We start from the raw sequence: 15,708 nt of genomic DNA, 5'->3' as shown, positions 1-15,708 counted from the left end.
TCTTTCTTTCTTTCTTTCTTTCTTTCTTTCTTTCTTTCTTTCTTTCTTTCTTTTTCCTTCCTTCCTTCCTTCCTTCTCTCTCTCTTTCTTTCTTTCTTTCCTTTTGAGATAGAGTCTTGCTCTGTCGCTCAGTCTGGAGTACAATGGCGTGATCTCAGCTCACTGCAACCTCTGCCTCCCAGGTTCAAGCAATTCTCTGCCTCAGCCTTCCAAGTAACTGGGATTACAGGCACCCGCCACCATGCCCGGCTACATTTTTTGTATTTTTAGTAGAGACGGGGTTTCATCATCTTGGCCAGGCTGGTTTTGAACTCCTGACCTCATAATTCACCCACCTCGGCCTCCCAAAGTGTTGGGATTACAGGCGTGAGCTCCCGGACTTTTTTTATTTTTTATTTTTTATTTTTTGAGATGGAATCTCGCTCTGTCGCCTGGCTGGAGTGCAGAGGTGTGATCTCGGCTCACCACAACCTCCTCCTGGGTTCAAGCGATTCTTCTGCTTCAGCCTCCCAAGTAGCTGGGATTACAGGCACCCGCCACCAATCTCGGCTTATTTTTGTATTTTTACTAGAGACAGGGTTTCGTCATGTTGGCCAGGCTGGTCTCAAATTCCTGCCCTCAAGTGATTTACTCACGTTAGCCTCCCAAAGTGCTGGGATTACAGGCATGAGCCACCGCGCCCCGCCACAGTCTAGGCTTCCTACTCCCCCTGAGTGACCTCTTCCCTACTGGGTCTTCTGCAGGCAGCATGGAGTCATGCACACAGCAGACAGTTAATGAATACAGAGAGAATGAATGATGGATATAAAGCAATAACTTGATACATTGCCTGGCACCTAGTAGATACTCAGTAAGTGGTAACCTATCAACATGAAGCTCAAGCTCCATTCGACAAGATTTGTGACATTGAACAAGTTACCTTTCTTTTCTAAGCTTCACTTTCCTCATCTACAAAGTGAAAAGTGTTCTACATTGAGTGCTCTGTCCTACAAATCACTGGTAGTTATGATGTAGGGACTAATTTTTTTTTTTTTTTTTGAGATGGAATTTCAGTCTTGTTGCCCAGGCTGGAGTGCAATGGCACGATCTCGGCTCATCTCTGCCTCCCAGGTTCAAGCGATTGTCCTGCCTCAGCCTCCTGAGTAGCTGGGATTACAGGCATGCGCCACCACAGCTGGCTAATTCTGTGTTTTTAGTAGAGTCGGGGTTTTTCCATGTTGGTCAGGCTGGTCTCAAACTCCCAACCTCAGGTGATCTGCCTGACTTGGTCTCCCAAAGTGCTGGGATTACAGGCGTGAGCCACTGCACCCAGCCGATGTAAGGACCAATTTAAGGTGCTTATTCTTCCTGAGAAAAGATGGGTTGAGGGGGAAATACATGCAGAGCTATCACGGACAGTGAAGTTCTGCCAACTCTCTTCCCTCAGCAGAGAGAGGAGATGGGACAAGACTGCTGGGCAGTGGTGGCATCTTTGGGCACTCTGGGTTAAGCAGCCATGCACAGCCCAGAAGACCATGCAGAGATAGTCCAGTGTGTATGAGGGCCCATGCTATGCCATGCACTGAATTGGGTTAAAAGTCAATGGTCTTGGAGCTAAGAAAACTCAATATTTCCCAGTAAATATCAGGGGCTCTGGTGTCCATCCCAGACCCTCATAATAGAAGGAGCTGGCTGGGCTTCCATACTCATGAGCATCCTCCCATCCCCCCAACCCACATCATTCATTTACTTGTTAACATGCCCAACGAGACATCCTTTTGCCAAGTAGAGGGGGTACAAAACGTGCTTCTAGTCTGGGAGCAGTAGGTGGGAGAGGCTTAGATGTTTTTAACCAGGAGTTGAAATCTTAGCGCTTCTGGGGCCACACATGTACTGCGTGGTGGGGATGATGGTAAACTCAAGACTGTATGGAGCAGCCTGACTCCACTCTGACAGATTGTGGTCCAGGGAGAGCTAACTCAGCTGGGCCAAATCTTCTGATTCTTTTTTTTTCACATTTATTTTTATTTTTAAATTGTTCTGAGACCAGGTCTCACTCTGGTGACTTGTAGGACAAAGCACTCGAAGTAGAACAATCTTCATTTTGTAGATGAGGAAACTGAAGCTCAGAAAAGGAAGGTAACTTGTTCAAAGTTACAGATTATGCCCCGGCTGGATTGTGCGATCAGAGCTTACTGCAGCCTCAACCTCCCAGGCTCAGGCGATCCTCCTGCCTCAGCCTCCTGAGTAGCTGGGACCACAGGTGCATACCACCACTCCTGGCTAATTTTTAAAAAATTATTTGTAGAGAGAGGGTCTCCCTATTGTGCCCAGGCTGGTCTTGAACTCTTGAGCTCAAGTGATCCTCCTGCCTCGGCCTCCCTGTGTTGGGATTTCAGATGTGAGTCACCTCACACAGCCAATTTTTTAAAAAGACAAGCCATAAATTCAGGGTTTTTTCCTGTGAAAATTTTCCTACTTTTAAAAACTTGACAACTTGGGCCAGGCGCGGTGGCTCACGCCTGTAATCCCAACACTTTGGGAGGCCAAGGCAGGCAGATCATGAGGTCAGCAGATTGAGACCATTCTGGCTAACATGGTGAAACCCCGTCTCTACTAAAAATGCAAAAAAATTAGCCGGTCATGGTGGTACGCACCTGTAGTCCCAGCTACTTAGGAGGCAAGAGAATGGCGTGAACCTGGGAGGTAGAGGTTGCAGTGAGCTGAGATGGCGCCACTGCACTCCAGCCTGGGCAACAGAGCATGACTCCGTCTCAAAAGCAAAAAACTTGACAAATTGTTTATTTCTTTGTGACTGTGGCAAACATATCTGTAGTAGAAGTCATGGTGGGTAGTTAGTTCAGTGGAGCTCTTATGGGCCAGTGGCAAATGGTGGCAGGGGTGGCTTCCTGAGTGCAACTTATACAGTGGTCCCACAGGGCCCTGCACTTGGAGGAGGACCGCACCTCACGCGTGGTTCATGCTCTGCTCTGCTGTTGCCATTTTGAAATTTTTAATTATTATTTTTTATTTATTTATTTTTTGAGATGGAGTTTCGCTCTTGTTGCCCAGGCTGGAGTACAGTGGCTTGATCTTGGCTCACTGCAACCTCCACCTCCCAGGTTCAAGCGGTTCTTCTGCCTCAACCTCCAGCGTGGCTAGGATTACAGGCACCACACCCAGCTAATTTTGTTATTTTTAGTAGAGATGGGGATTTGCCATGTTGATCAGGCTGGTCTCGAACTCCTGACCTCAGGTGATCCACCGGCCTCCCAAAGTGCTGGGATTACTGGTGTCAGCCACCACACCCCGCCTAATAATTCTTTAACAAGGGCCCAGGCTTTCACTTTGCACTGGGCTCTGCAAATTACCAAGCCTGTCCTGACTGGAGGCAAGGGCTGAACCCATCTGGTGGTGGAAAAGGGCCAAAGAGGAGGTCAGGAAATGCTTCATAGAAGGATCCCGAGGGAGGAGGCGAGTCCTGCAAGTAGGCCTGGGTGTGGCTATGTGAGACTGTGAGGTGGAAGTGTGTTGTGTGCGCCAGTGTGTGCAAGTGTGAGGCTGTGAATATGGTCCACGCAAGTGTGTGAGAGCAGGCAGTGTCTGCGGTGACTGCAGGGGCATGTGAGTGAGGGCTTGTGGATATTTATCTTTGTGAGTGTGAGTGTGTGTGTGACTTAGGTTCCCATGAGTGTGTATGAATGTGTGTGGTTTGTGGGGGAGGTGGTGGCCAGGGCAGGGAGAGTCATGGGGCTATTTAACAAATATTTATTGAGCACCTCCTCTGTGCCAGGCGCTGTGCAAGGTGCTGAGGTGAGTAAGCCCCAGCACTTGCCCAGAGGTGCTCACAGCCAGGCAAGGGAGAGAGATGTGTAAACAGACAACTGCAGTGAGAGAGCAGATTGAAACCAGACTCCTCAGAAATACAACCCCTTCACCCACTTCCCCCAGGAGAAGCCAGATTTCCCCAGAATTGGTGGGACAGGTGGGGCTGTGGGAGAAGCCGGGAACTGTCCCAGGAGGCCGACCCCAGCCCCTCCTCAGGCACACCCAAACACCACAGGAGGGGTGACCTCCCTCTGACCTGCACAGCGACACACCCAATCCCACAGAAGCAGATAAGAGGTGACCAGCAGCTCCAGCAGGGTAGGATATAAACAGCCTGGCCCTGTAGCTTCCTCCCCACCCCCACTCCCCAGCCCAGGACACACCTGAGGGGATGTAGACTGGGGTGGGCGAGAGATGGGCCGTCTCCTGCTAGGAGGAGTCCATTCGGAGGTCCCTGGGCTGGTGAGTGTTGGGGTAAGGGTGTCTGGTGACTGACAGAGAGGGCAGCACAGAGGCCAGCCCAGGGGTCTGTGCCAGGACTGTGCAGCATGCTGAGGGGTGAGAGGGGAGAGAACTGTTGGGGAGAAAGACGTCCCTCCCAGAGCTGCCGTCTTCCGGGCTGTCCCAGGCGCTGCCCAGGTGGCCTCACTGAGCTGCAGCGTGGGGGCAGGCATGCTGTCAGTTGGTCCCTGCTCTCACCCAGCCAGTGACTTCGGCCCACCTTGTCGGTAAAATGGGGACTCCCGGTCTCCTCAGAGAGCTGTGGGGCGGATCAAATGAGATAATGGGATGAGGAAAGCGCCTCATAAACTGCAAATGGCAGGACAAAGGTCAGTGCGCTGCGGGCAGCACCTGCCCCCAGCCCTCCAGAAGAGGGTGAAGGGGCTGAGCGCCATATTCCTAGCCCTCCTCCCCGCTACGATTTCCTTTAGGAGCTGAAGACGCTGAGAGTCAAGGGAGGCCGAACCAGCATGTCCCAGGGTTCAGAGGCCCCTCCCCCACTTCTTGGCTAGGTGACTTCAGGCCACACTGGGTTACCTCTCTTCTTTTTTTCTGAGATGGAGTCTCGTTCTGTCGCCAGGCTGGAGTGCAGTGGCGCAATCTCGGCTCACTGCAACCTCCACCTCCTGGGTTCAAGTGATTCTCCTGCCTCAGCCTCCTGAGTTGCTAGGACTACAGGCGCGTGCCAGCATGCCCAGCTAATTTTTGTATTTTTAGTAGAGACGGGGTTTCACCGTGTTGGCCATGATGGCCTGGATCTTCTGACCTCGTGATCCTCCTGCCTCGGCCTCCCAAAGTACTAGGATTACAGGCATAAATCATCATGCCCAGCTGGGCCACATCTCTTAAGGGTGCAAGGACCCTGAGATATTGTGGCTAGGGAAACTAGACCAGAGTCTAATGCATAACTTTCAAGAAATGGGGTCATTTTTAGACTGAGTAGCTGTGACAGCTTCCCCAGCTTCTGAGGCTAAACCTACGCCCTGGTCCGCATCCCCTTTGTCTAACTGGCTCACACTTCAGAAGGGAAATGTAAATAAAAGTCTTTTTCCAAATGGCTCCAGGATTCTGGGTTCTTTCATGATCTCACTTTTCTCTCCAATCAACTTCCCCACTCTCTTTTCCACCATTTCTTGCTTCTCCAGAGCAAGCTGCATTTCCAGAAATCCACACACAAGCTTTAGTTTTTCTAAGATCCCTTCTTTACCCACATCACTTCAGCCAATAATCTGGTTGGTATTTCCAAGACAACAGAGCAGTATTTCAAACTCATGAATGGGATTTTAATGTACTTTATGGAATTTTAAGCCTCAAATTTAAGGAACTTTTCACCTGGAAAGCATTCTTCATAAGTAACATCAATGAACTGTCCTCCCTAAAACCTAGACACATTATCACTGTGGAAACAGAATAATAGTTCTAGAGTCGACTGAGGATTAGGTTAGGAGAGCCTACACCAGGAAAAGCTCCCAGGAAATGGTTTTAGGACAGAATCAAGGCACACCTGTGGAACCTCTTTCCGCATCTGTCAAATGGGGATACTGCGTCTCCTCTCTTCTTGGGAGAGGATTAAATGAGCCAGAGTGGGCTAGCACAGTGCCTGGCATGAGACTACACTTTCAATGGGTGCTATACTCACTACTGGGTGACAGGCTCATTCGCATCCCAATATACCCATGTAACAAATCTGCGCACGTACCTCCTAAATCTAGAGTAATAGTTGCAATTATTAAAGAGAAACAGACTATACTTTCAACAAATGCCAACTCCTTCCCTCATTCTTTCTCAGCAAGTACTCATCTCCATTATGTTTTTTTTTTTCCTTTACAAGATCCTAACTCTGATTTTGTCAGACTCAAAAGCTGGGATTTATTTATATTACAGATAGACAGCTTACAGCCCACTTGGCTGGAATGCAAAACCATCTATTCCACAAGGCCGGCCATGCAATTCTAGACATCTTGAGAACATCAGGTCCGAACCCTAGCCTTATAGGAAGAATCAGTCCCAAACAGGACAGACTTGGTCAAGGTCAAGGTCACCCAAGCAGTGTCACGACAGCAGGATGTTCCTGACCTCAGTTTTCTAAGTTCATGTCCTTGCTTGCATGAAGTCTTGTAAGCGTTCTGTGACAGTCTCACCTGCTTCCTTTGTTCGCCTCCCAGCCCAGTCCACGTGTCTGTAAACCCAAACCTGCTACAGGAAATCTATAACTCCCCTCTTCGTCAGCCTTTGCCCTCACCCTCAGCCTGGTAGACCTGCATTCTCCTCCCCTCCAACCTCTTGACCATATTCAATCCAAAGGCCCAAATTTCAGTACACAGGTAGCTAAGACAAAGGTTAGAAAAAGCCCAGAAGGCACTTTATTGGAGGTCTCTGCCTCCATTCACAGGAGAAAGGAGCTGGGAGTCCCATCCTGAGGGTCCCTGCATCAGCCCACTGGAGAGCCTGGAACAGTCCAGCACTCTGTGGGAGAGGAGTGGGAGAAGGGAATGTTTTAGAAAAAATAGATCTCTATGTACATCTGACATATTTATAGCACATAAATTAGGGAGTGCTCTGACCCCTGCCCGTGGAGCCCAAGCACTGAGCAGGGAGGTGAACGCCAGTCCAGAAAGAAGGTGCTGGAGCCCCTGCTCTGTCCTCTCCATTACGGTGTTCCCCTAGGGCCTCCCCAGGCCTCCTTGGCTCAGTCCAGGTGTCTGCAGGAGGAAGGTGTTGTCTGTATTTACTGTCTGAGACTGGGTTTGAGGAGGCACCAGATTAAAGGAGACACATCTGCAGCTATACAGTCAGCTTCAAACCCCAGGGCTTGTAATTCCAAGAGAAGGGTGGGGAGGCGAGGCCATAGTCTCCGAGTCCCAGGATGATGGCTGACAATACAACAAAACTTCAGCTTCTCTCCACAGCACAGCTGGGAGCATTCCCCAGTGCAGGGGCCATCCGGCCTGCCTGTCCTCCCAGGAAGGTTTGCAGGCCTCGAGTGGTCATGAGTTTGGTCCCGGGTATAGTTCCAACCCTCAGTTCCGACTCTGGAGAACCTCTTCCTCCTTCCAGCCACTTGAGTTTTTGCCAAACTTGTAGACGAGTCGCCGGCCATCCACCCGTTCCAGGATCTCCCGTTTGTAGTAGTACCTGGGTGAGGAGAAGGATGGTCAGAGGTGCTTAGGCAGGAAACGGGCCACAAGTTGCCAGCCCTCCCACCTAGCCCGTGTTACCCCCAGGTGACCCATGCCCACTGGTATCTGCCTAAGCTGAGCCTGACTCACACTTCCTGAACTCCTCTGTTCTTCCCACCCGTAAGCAGAAGCTCTGTCCCTATACTGGCCAGTAACTGTGCCCAGGACACATGGCTCTCTGCCCTTGCTTCTTTGTATCCTATGGCTATGACTGGGGTCTGATCATTAAAGTACATGATTTTTAAGGCCAGGCGACTGGGCATGGTGGCTCACGCCTGTAATTCCAGCATTTTGGGAGGCCGAGACAGGTGGATCACTTGAGGTCAGGAATTCAAGACCAGCCTGGCCAACAGGGTGAAACCCCCGTCTCTACTAAAAATACAAAAATTAGCCGGGCATGGTGGCAGGTGCCTGTAATCCCAGCTACTTGGGAGGCTGAGGCATAAGAATCACTTGAACTTGGGAGGCAGAGGTTGTAGCGAGCCAAGATTGTACCACTGGACTCCAGCCTGGTCAACAGAGCAAGACCCTGTCTCAAAAAAAAAAAAAGAAGAAGAAGAAGGAAAAAAGAAAAGGTCAGGCACAGTGGTTCACACCTGTAATCCCAGCACTTTGGGAGGCCAAGGCAAAGGCAGGACAGTCATTTGAGACCAGGGGTTTGAGATTGGCCTGGCCAACACAGAGACCCTTGTCTCTATTTAAAAAAGAAAAAGAAAGAAAGAAAGAAAGAAAAAGTATATGATTTTAGGGCTGGATGGGACCTTAAGATGACCTAGTCTACCCCTGGCCACAGGAGGAAACTGAGGCCTGGAGAAAAGCAACCTAAGTGCTTCGACGAGGAGAAAGCCAGGCCCTGGGTGAGCACAGCTCCCGCCCACTTCCCGACTCTCCAGGTGCCTTCCTGAGGACCAGCCTCACAGGTGATACAAGAAATGTTGCTGTTAGCTCAAGCACACTGTGTCTGCCGTCCGCCAGGCTACTTTCTCCATGTTGTCGTTTAATCCACCAAGTAGGCCAACCCAGATGTTGTCCTCACTCTACAGGACTCAGCCTTGTTGCATGAAGCCAAGTGGCATCCAGGAGGAGGGCGGTGGGAGTGTGAGCACTGTCCCCGTGTCTGGCTGCATGGTGAGGGTCCTGGCCGCCAGCTCACCTCATGGCCCGGCTCAGCTTCTCATAGGTCATGTTGCTGTTCTTTTTCTTTTGGCCCCACAGTTGGGCCACGGCCTCGGAGCGCAGGAACTTGAAGACGCCTTCATGCCGATTCTCCCACTTCATGAGGCCCTCATTGAGCTCTGGGTGGATGAGGATGTCCCGGATGAACTCCCACAGGTGGGTACCTCTGGGTGCTACAAGGCCAGCCTCCGTCAGTTTGCCATCCACGTGTCCCCTTTCACTCAAGGCCAGCTGGCCCTGCCCACCCCAGCACACTGCTGCCTCGGCCACAGCATGGAGCAAGCCCGTGCAGAGTGCCCTCTGTGTGGGTACTGCAGTGACTGCTTTTCTCCTCAGCCCACGTGAGCACCCACCAGCTGCCTCCTTACACCGAGGGTGTCCCAGAAGGCAGCACAGTGGCCAAATGCAGAGAAGGCTGGAGTGGGTGGACAGGACTCTAGTGCCATGAGCCTCCCACTGGGAGCCTTATTTCCTCCTCCTTTCCAGGACCACCAAGCCAGGCTCTGTAATTAGGTGGTGACCAATACCATAGAGCCCCCAGCTTGTGCACAGCCTTAACAAAGGCCACGCGGAGGCCAGAGAAAACGGGAGAAGGGATACCCACAATGACCCGCAGTGCCCCAGGAAGCAGCTCAGCCTCGGTGCAAGGAGGACCCAGGTGCCCCTGGAGCTCACCGTGCTTGCTCTTCTTGCCCTCGAGACAGTCCCAGTACTCTTTGCTCAGCTTTCGGGGCCGGCCTCGTTTCCGCTTCCCGTGCTTGGGATCCCCCTTCTTGCAGTCAGGAAAGCCATCTGTGGGGACGGTGGTGGAAGATCAAGGAGGGCAAGGGGGAAGTTAGGGAGAGCAGCCCCTCTACAGGAAAAGGCTGCAGAAAGAGCCGGGCCCTCTGTACACTGCTAAATGGGACACTCTCTTGGGGACCTCCCTCGACTCACCTCTGGGGAAGAGCTTGCCGTCCGTGGGATCCAGGTCCACGTCACTTCCACCGGAGTCTGAGGAGTGGGAGCTCCGAGAAGCACCAGTCCCTGAGGGGTGGGGTCAGAGTAAGTCCCCTGCCGGCCCACCCACTGCTGAACCATGCTGCTGGCTCTCAGGACACACTTCCCAGCCTGTTCCTATTCCTGCCAGGAGGCCTGAGTTCTGGTGCTGGGAGCCAGAGGGAACCAGGGACACTTTGGGGAAGGGAGGTTGTGGCCCAGAGAGGACTCTCACCTGCGGTGGAGACGTCAGAGCTGCCGGGGGAGGGGGCTCCTGCGCCACAGCTGCCGGGGTGGTAGGGGCTGGCTTGCTGACTGTCGTCCAGCAGCTCCTGGGCAAAGGGGCTGCCCTGGTCTGGGAAGAGGAGGTGAGAACTCAGAGAGGGCTCAGGGGACCAGACCAGGACAGGTGAGGCTGCCCATGGGTCTGATGACCTGCTGCAATTTTTCTAATTGAGGGAGGAAGAAGTCCGGGGAGGGGGTCATCTCTAGCACTCTGTGGAGGGGCAGGGTTGGGACAAGACAGGCTGGGGAAGGAAGGAGAAAACGGGTTCTCACCAAAGGGCCCTGGGTCTAGGGCCTCCTGGAAGGCCATGCCATCCTTCTCCAGCAGCTCAATGATCCAACTGAGCTCATCAGAAGAGCTGGAAGCTGCCAAGGAAGGAAGGAAGGGTCACACTCCCTTCGTTCCTCCCTCAAGAGCTCTCTCTGGCTGCGCCGCTGGCCCAGAGCTCCAGGGCCTGCCCACTGTCACACTGAACTCAACTCAGCTCAACATATGGAGCTGCTCCCCCACTTCCAGGGGCCTGGACTCACTGAGGTCTCGCAGCTGGGCATGGAGTTGGTCCCCCAGAGGCCCAAAGACCAGACGCAGCTCCTCAAGGGCACAATTGCAGAGGGTGGCCCCGTCCATGTCACACCGTGAGAAGTCAATGGCGCTTGCGTCGTACTTGTTCTTCTCCACTTGGTAGCTGATCCAGTCCAGAACCTGTGTCTTCGACCAGAACTGGGGCTGTTCCCCCGACCAGCTGGTCTTCTCTGCAAGGGCCAGGCATGGCAACAGACTCAGCCCAGGCCACCCAGCAGACCTTACAGCCTGTTTTGTGTTTCTTTGTTTTTTTTTTTTTTAAGATGGAGTCTCACTGTGTCGCCCAGGCTGGAGTGCAGTGGCGCGATCTGGGCTCAGTGCAAGCTCCGCCTCCCGGGTTCACGCCATTCTCCCGCCTCAGCCTCCGAGTAGCTGGGACTACAGGTGCCCGCCACCTCGCCCTGCTAGTTTTTTGTATTTTTAGTAGAGACGGGGTTTCACCATGTTAGCCAGGATGGTCTTGATTGCCTGACCTCGTGATCCACCCGCCCCGGCCTCCCAAAGTGCTGGGATTACAGGCTTGAGCCACCGCGCCTGGCCTTGTTTGTTTGTTTGTTTGTTTGTTTGTTTTTTGCGATGGAGTTTTGCTCCTGTCGCCCAGGCTGGGGTGCAATGGCGCGATCTCGCCTCACTGCAACCTCCACCTCCTGGGTTCAAGCAATTCTCCTGCATCAGCCTCCCGAGTAGCTGGGCTTACAGGTGCCCACCACCAAGACGGGCTAAAATTTTTTTGTATTTTTAGTAGAGACGGGGTTTCACCATGTTGGCCAGGCTGGTCTCCAACTCTTGACCTCAGGTGATCCGCCCGGCTCAGCCTCCCAAAGTGCTGGGAATACAGGTGTGAGCCACCATTCCCAGCCCACACAGCCCCATTCCTGGAGCACACTGGGGATTCACGCCTCAGCCCTTGGAGCCATCCCAAGAGTAAGGGCAGGAGGTAGCATTCACAACACCCTTGTCCTGGTATCTGACACCTCCCTCTGACTGTCACAGCCCCACAACCCCCAGCACCTCAGTCACTAAGTCTCAGCCTCTAGCCCTGGAATTCGCCCAGAGACCCTCCTCCCTGCCCATTCTCCCATTTGTCTAACAGGACCTTAGATGGATCTGTCTCCCAGTCCGTGCCCCATCCCACTCCGCTGAGACCCACCTGTACCCTCCAATGACATCTGGGGGTTGCTCAGGGTCAGCACCAAGTCATCGGCCCCAAAGGCGGCAGCAGGGGGAACAGGGGCCAGGGTGGAGTCATCTGAGCTGTACATCGCACTGACGTAGTTGCTAAAAATGTTGCTAATCTCACAGGTTGCAGCCATGAGGCTACCTGTGGGTAGGGGGAGAGGGGATGAGGTTGGTGAGGGGACGAGGGTCCTCTCCTTACACTCCCAGCTACTCTGCTTTGCCCAATGATGGGCAAGAGTAGCCCCCAGGGGCAGGAAGATCATCAACTCTGCGGACACCCTCTCTTCAAGCAGGGCTCCAAGATCTCAGACCAGGGCAGGACCACAGGAGCCTCCAGCTGGACTTCCCTCCTCAGATCTCTGGGGCCCTGGAGCCAGACTGGCAGCGTCATGGCCATTCTGCCCTCCCAGAGACAATCTCTCTCTGTTCTTCGACACTTAGAACACCTACGCTCTTGCTCGGAGATCCTAGACCGGAGTGCGCAGATTCAGAACCGCAAATCCTCTGGACCCCTATGCAGTTTTCCAAGAGCAGTTCTAGGAAATGACAGGCAGGGAATCCTACCGGAGTGGTGGAGTCTGGCTGTGGCAGGCAGGCCGGCAGTCTGGCTTAAGCCGCAGGTGGGAGAGAAATCCAGTTCTGCCAGGTAGCGCTGAGGTGTCTGGCCGCTGTGATCCCCTACCTGGCTCTAAATAGAGCCTGGAGGGAGCTCCTCCCTGAGCTCAGGCCTTTATAGTACGTCCCCTGCAGTAACCTGAGCTGGTGGCTCATTGGACGGAGGGGATTTCCTGGCCTTTAGACTGGGCTCCTGGCCCCAGGTAATTTGCATATTCAGTGCCACTTGGCCCGGATCTTAGCAGGCGGTGCTGGGAAATCAGGCCCGGCTGGTTTAATGATTGTCAGAGTCTGTCATCCCGCACCCTCTGGGGTTGGGCACAGGGCACTAGCCTGGGCAGGTGGCGGGAACATTGCTGGGGTGGGCATCTGTGCTTTCTGCTGCCCTCTGGCCTGGGAAAATCCTCCCAGGGGCCAGGCCAGAGATGGGCCAGGCAGGGGGAGGGAAAGTGAGGGACTGTGAACCCCTGGCTGACCTGGATCAGAAAGCTGCTGGCCCCTAAATTCCAGAGATTCGGCGACAAAGAGGCCTAGTAGGGAGAGGAATTACTAGGTTTAGGGGTTTTTCCCAGAACACCCAGGACTCTGGCCAGGGGCTGGCAGGTGCTCCAGGCTCAACGGTGGGCAATACTCATCGATTAATTGGTGGTGGCTGGGCCTGCCAGCCTAGCCTTGGCTCCAGGGTCCCCACTAAAGGGGTCCTTCTCCAGCACTCAATCTGTTGGCAAGGTCTTCACTACCATCACCTGCCTGGACTCCATCCAAGCATCAGGGTTGCTGCAGTCACTCCTGAAGAGACCCGGCTCTGCTTGAAAGTTCTTCCCTCGACGCCTGCTGAAGCCCTCCCTGCCGGAGTTGCCAGAATCCACAAGGATAAGTTTATCCCTGCTCTCTGGACTCCATCTAATCTCTGGTTCACTCTGCCCAGTTTTCTAGTGCCTTCTGCTGCCCTCTAGTGGTCAGAAGCCTGACTATCTGGGTCACGTCATTCAAAGAAGAGGGAACGCATAATATTAGTATATTTACCAAGCACTTTTCAACATATTCTCTCATTTAATCCTCACACCAAAAAAGTCCTGTGAGGAATGCATGGTTACTCCCATTTTATAGACAAGAAAGTTGCAGCGTGGAGGGTTCCCTTAGAATGGCTTGCCCAGGCCACACAGAGTTGGTGAAGGGGTGGGGCTGAGATTCACACCCAGGTATGCAGGTGTGTTGTACACGAAACCCTTGCTCTTTCCCTGCACAGGACTCAGAGCCTTCCCTCCCAGCTCCATGGCCAGAGCCCTTGCCTTCCCTGTGGGCAGAGTCCCCCATGTCTGTGGTTGTCTCTATGGACTCAGCCTGAAACACAATGGACAGGGTCTTATAGACCCTCCTTGAGATCCTGAATGGGGTAATACAGGTGGCTGAGGCAGGAGACTTGTAGCCAACATCTGCAACTGTGTCATCTTGGGTGAGACCCTTGGAGTCTGTGCTTGTTTCCTCATCTATAAAAAATGAGGTTGTCTGAATTTAATAATCCCTAAGATCTCTTCCAGATCTAGCATTTTGTTTGTTTGTTTTGTTTTGAGGTGGAATCTTGTTCTGTCACCCAGGTTGGAGTGCAGTGGCGCGATCTCTGCTCACTGCAACCTCTGCCTCCTGGGTTCAAGCAATTCTCCTGCCTCAGCTTCCCTAGTAGCCAGGATTACAGACCACCGCCACACCCGGCTTTTTGTATTTTTAGTAGAGATGGGGTTTCACCGTGTTAGTCAGGATGGACTCGATCTCCTGACCTTGTGATCTGCCTGCCTCGGCCTCCCAAAGTACTGGAATTACAGGCATGAGCCACCGTGCCTAGACCAGATCTAGATTTTTATGCATCTAAAAATGTAGGATCCGGTGGCTCACACCTGTAATCACTCCATCTCAAAAAAAAAAAAAATGTAGGATCTGTGTGACCCACCTCCATTAATGCATAACTTGCAGAGTTCCTGGCCACCCTCAGCCAGGGTGGGTGAAATGGTTACTCAAACAAAAGGTGACTCCACCTTCCACAGATACTCCTTTCTTTAACTCTATAGCCTGAGGACTAAGAAAGTCCTGCCCAGAGAATCTGCTTCTTACCTTCCTCCACTCTGAAGCGCCTGGGTGCCTAGGAGAGAGTTAACGTCCAGGATTCCCCCCAACCCCACCCCCGCCCCCCTCACCCCCACACTGGGCCAGTGCAGGCAGGAGAGCCTGGGGCTCAGTAGGATTTTCCCCAGCCCTTCAGGGGGCCTCCCCCAAGAAGCCTGAGGCAGGCACACCCTCCACCCAGTCCCTCACCCAGGAATGCGGGAGAACCGGCTTCTAGCCCCAGGGTTGCTCACGTGCTCCCTGCCCTGAAGAGTATGTGGCTGGGGCTCCCAGGATGGCGGGGTGAAGAGGAGGGTGTGTGAGAAAAATGAGAAGGCTGTCAGCTCCTTTGCCTTCTTGGGGCTTCCTCACCGGTGACATGGAGCTGAGATAAGGAATCTCTACAGACTAGCAGCTTGAGATAAGTGGGAAAGACTTGGATTTGGGGTCAGTGCCTTGGAAGCATGGGGATGGGGGTGGGGAGAAGATTCCAGGATAGTGGTCAAGAGAGCTATGGAGCAGGATGCCAGGGGCTTCCCAGTACTCTGTGATGGCAAAAACAGCCCACTGGCCTCCCCTTTCCCCACGGAGCTTGCCCACATGGCAGCACAGCCTCATCTTTGGGATGGGAGGATGTCCTACAAAAGGACAGCCGCATCCATTAGGCCTGTCGGGTACAAAGGTGGTAAGTGAGGCAGGCTACACAGCTCAGGATACCCATGCTATGAAATGGGACCCCACAAAGTTAGAGGAGTCACAGAACGGCTGTTAGAAGAAGGACTTCCAGCCTTTCCTTCCAGTGACCCTTCATGATTACTGGGCCTGTTGGTGCTATAGGTTTTTGTAAAGAGCAAGGAAAGATAGCTACTGATAAGCTAGATACCAGGTTGGGGAGAGGGAGAGGCAACTGGATAGCCCTAAAATAGTCCTTGTCAATAACATATTGCCAGGAACAGTCGTGAAAGAGCCACAGGAGTTTGCTGTCAAAATGCCAGTGCCTAGAGTAGCTCTTCCGATCCTGGGCCTCCAGATCCCTCTCCTGTGACCCACATTGCCCTCTCTGATGGTGAAGTTGAGTGTGCCATGGGGCAGAGGCCTCTCCAGTCTACCACTTGGTCACCACTAGTGCCTTGCTCTTGCTGAGTAAAAGCAAATCGACTCATTCCCAACCTTCGTGCAGGGGAGGGAGAAACTGTTTGATAACCTAAAGCTGAGGACAGAGCAGAGCTGAGAACAGAGGCTGGTTCAGGGGTGCCCTGTATTTAAAGAAAGGCAACTGAAACACACTAAATATTTCTTCCAACC

At 52.9% G+C, this 15,708-nt stretch overlaps 1 protein-coding gene across 3 annotated transcripts; it reads right to left on the bottom strand.

The window, feature by feature from the left end:
- Positions 1 to 6,644: 6,644 nt before the first annotated feature.
- ELF3 (E74 like ETS transcription factor 3) lies at positions 6,645 to 13,184 on the bottom strand. Of its 3 annotated transcripts, none has more exons than XM_023186923.3 (9): positions 12,253 to 12,390; positions 11,660 to 11,830; positions 10,458 to 10,679; positions 10,200 to 10,292; positions 9,877 to 9,996; positions 9,600 to 9,689; positions 9,339 to 9,455; positions 8,641 to 8,836; positions 6,645 to 7,443 (listed from the first exon to the last, which is right to left on the bottom strand). In XM_023186923.3, the coding sequence occupies exons 2-9, from the start codon at positions 11,820 to 11,822 to the stop codon at positions 7,329 to 7,331; spliced, it is 1,116 nt and encodes a 371-aa protein (XP_023042691.1). In that variant the 5' UTR covers positions 11,823 to 11,830; positions 12,253 to 12,390; the 3' UTR covers positions 6,645 to 7,328. The 3 variants fall into 3 exon arrangements, with proteins under 3 accessions (XP_023042691.1, XP_023042692.1, XP_023042690.1); XM_023186924.3 differs by having other exon boundaries at positions 6,652 to 7,443; positions 12,139 to 12,389; XM_023186922.2 differs by lacking the exon at positions 12,253 to 12,390 and adding an exon at positions 13,054 to 13,184 and having other exon boundaries at positions 6,828 to 7,443.
- Positions 13,185 to 15,708: the final 2,524 nt, after the last annotated feature.

The sequence above is a fragment of the Piliocolobus tephrosceles genome, chromosome 1, assembly GCF_002776525.5.
Source record: "Piliocolobus tephrosceles isolate RC106 chromosome 1, ASM277652v3, whole genome shotgun sequence".
NCBI classification, from domain to species: Eukaryota; Metazoa; Chordata; class Mammalia; order Primates; family Cercopithecidae; genus Piliocolobus; species Piliocolobus tephrosceles.
The sequence above is the reverse complement of the archived record's forward strand: the minus strand, read 5'-3'. Positions and strand labels throughout refer to the sequence as shown.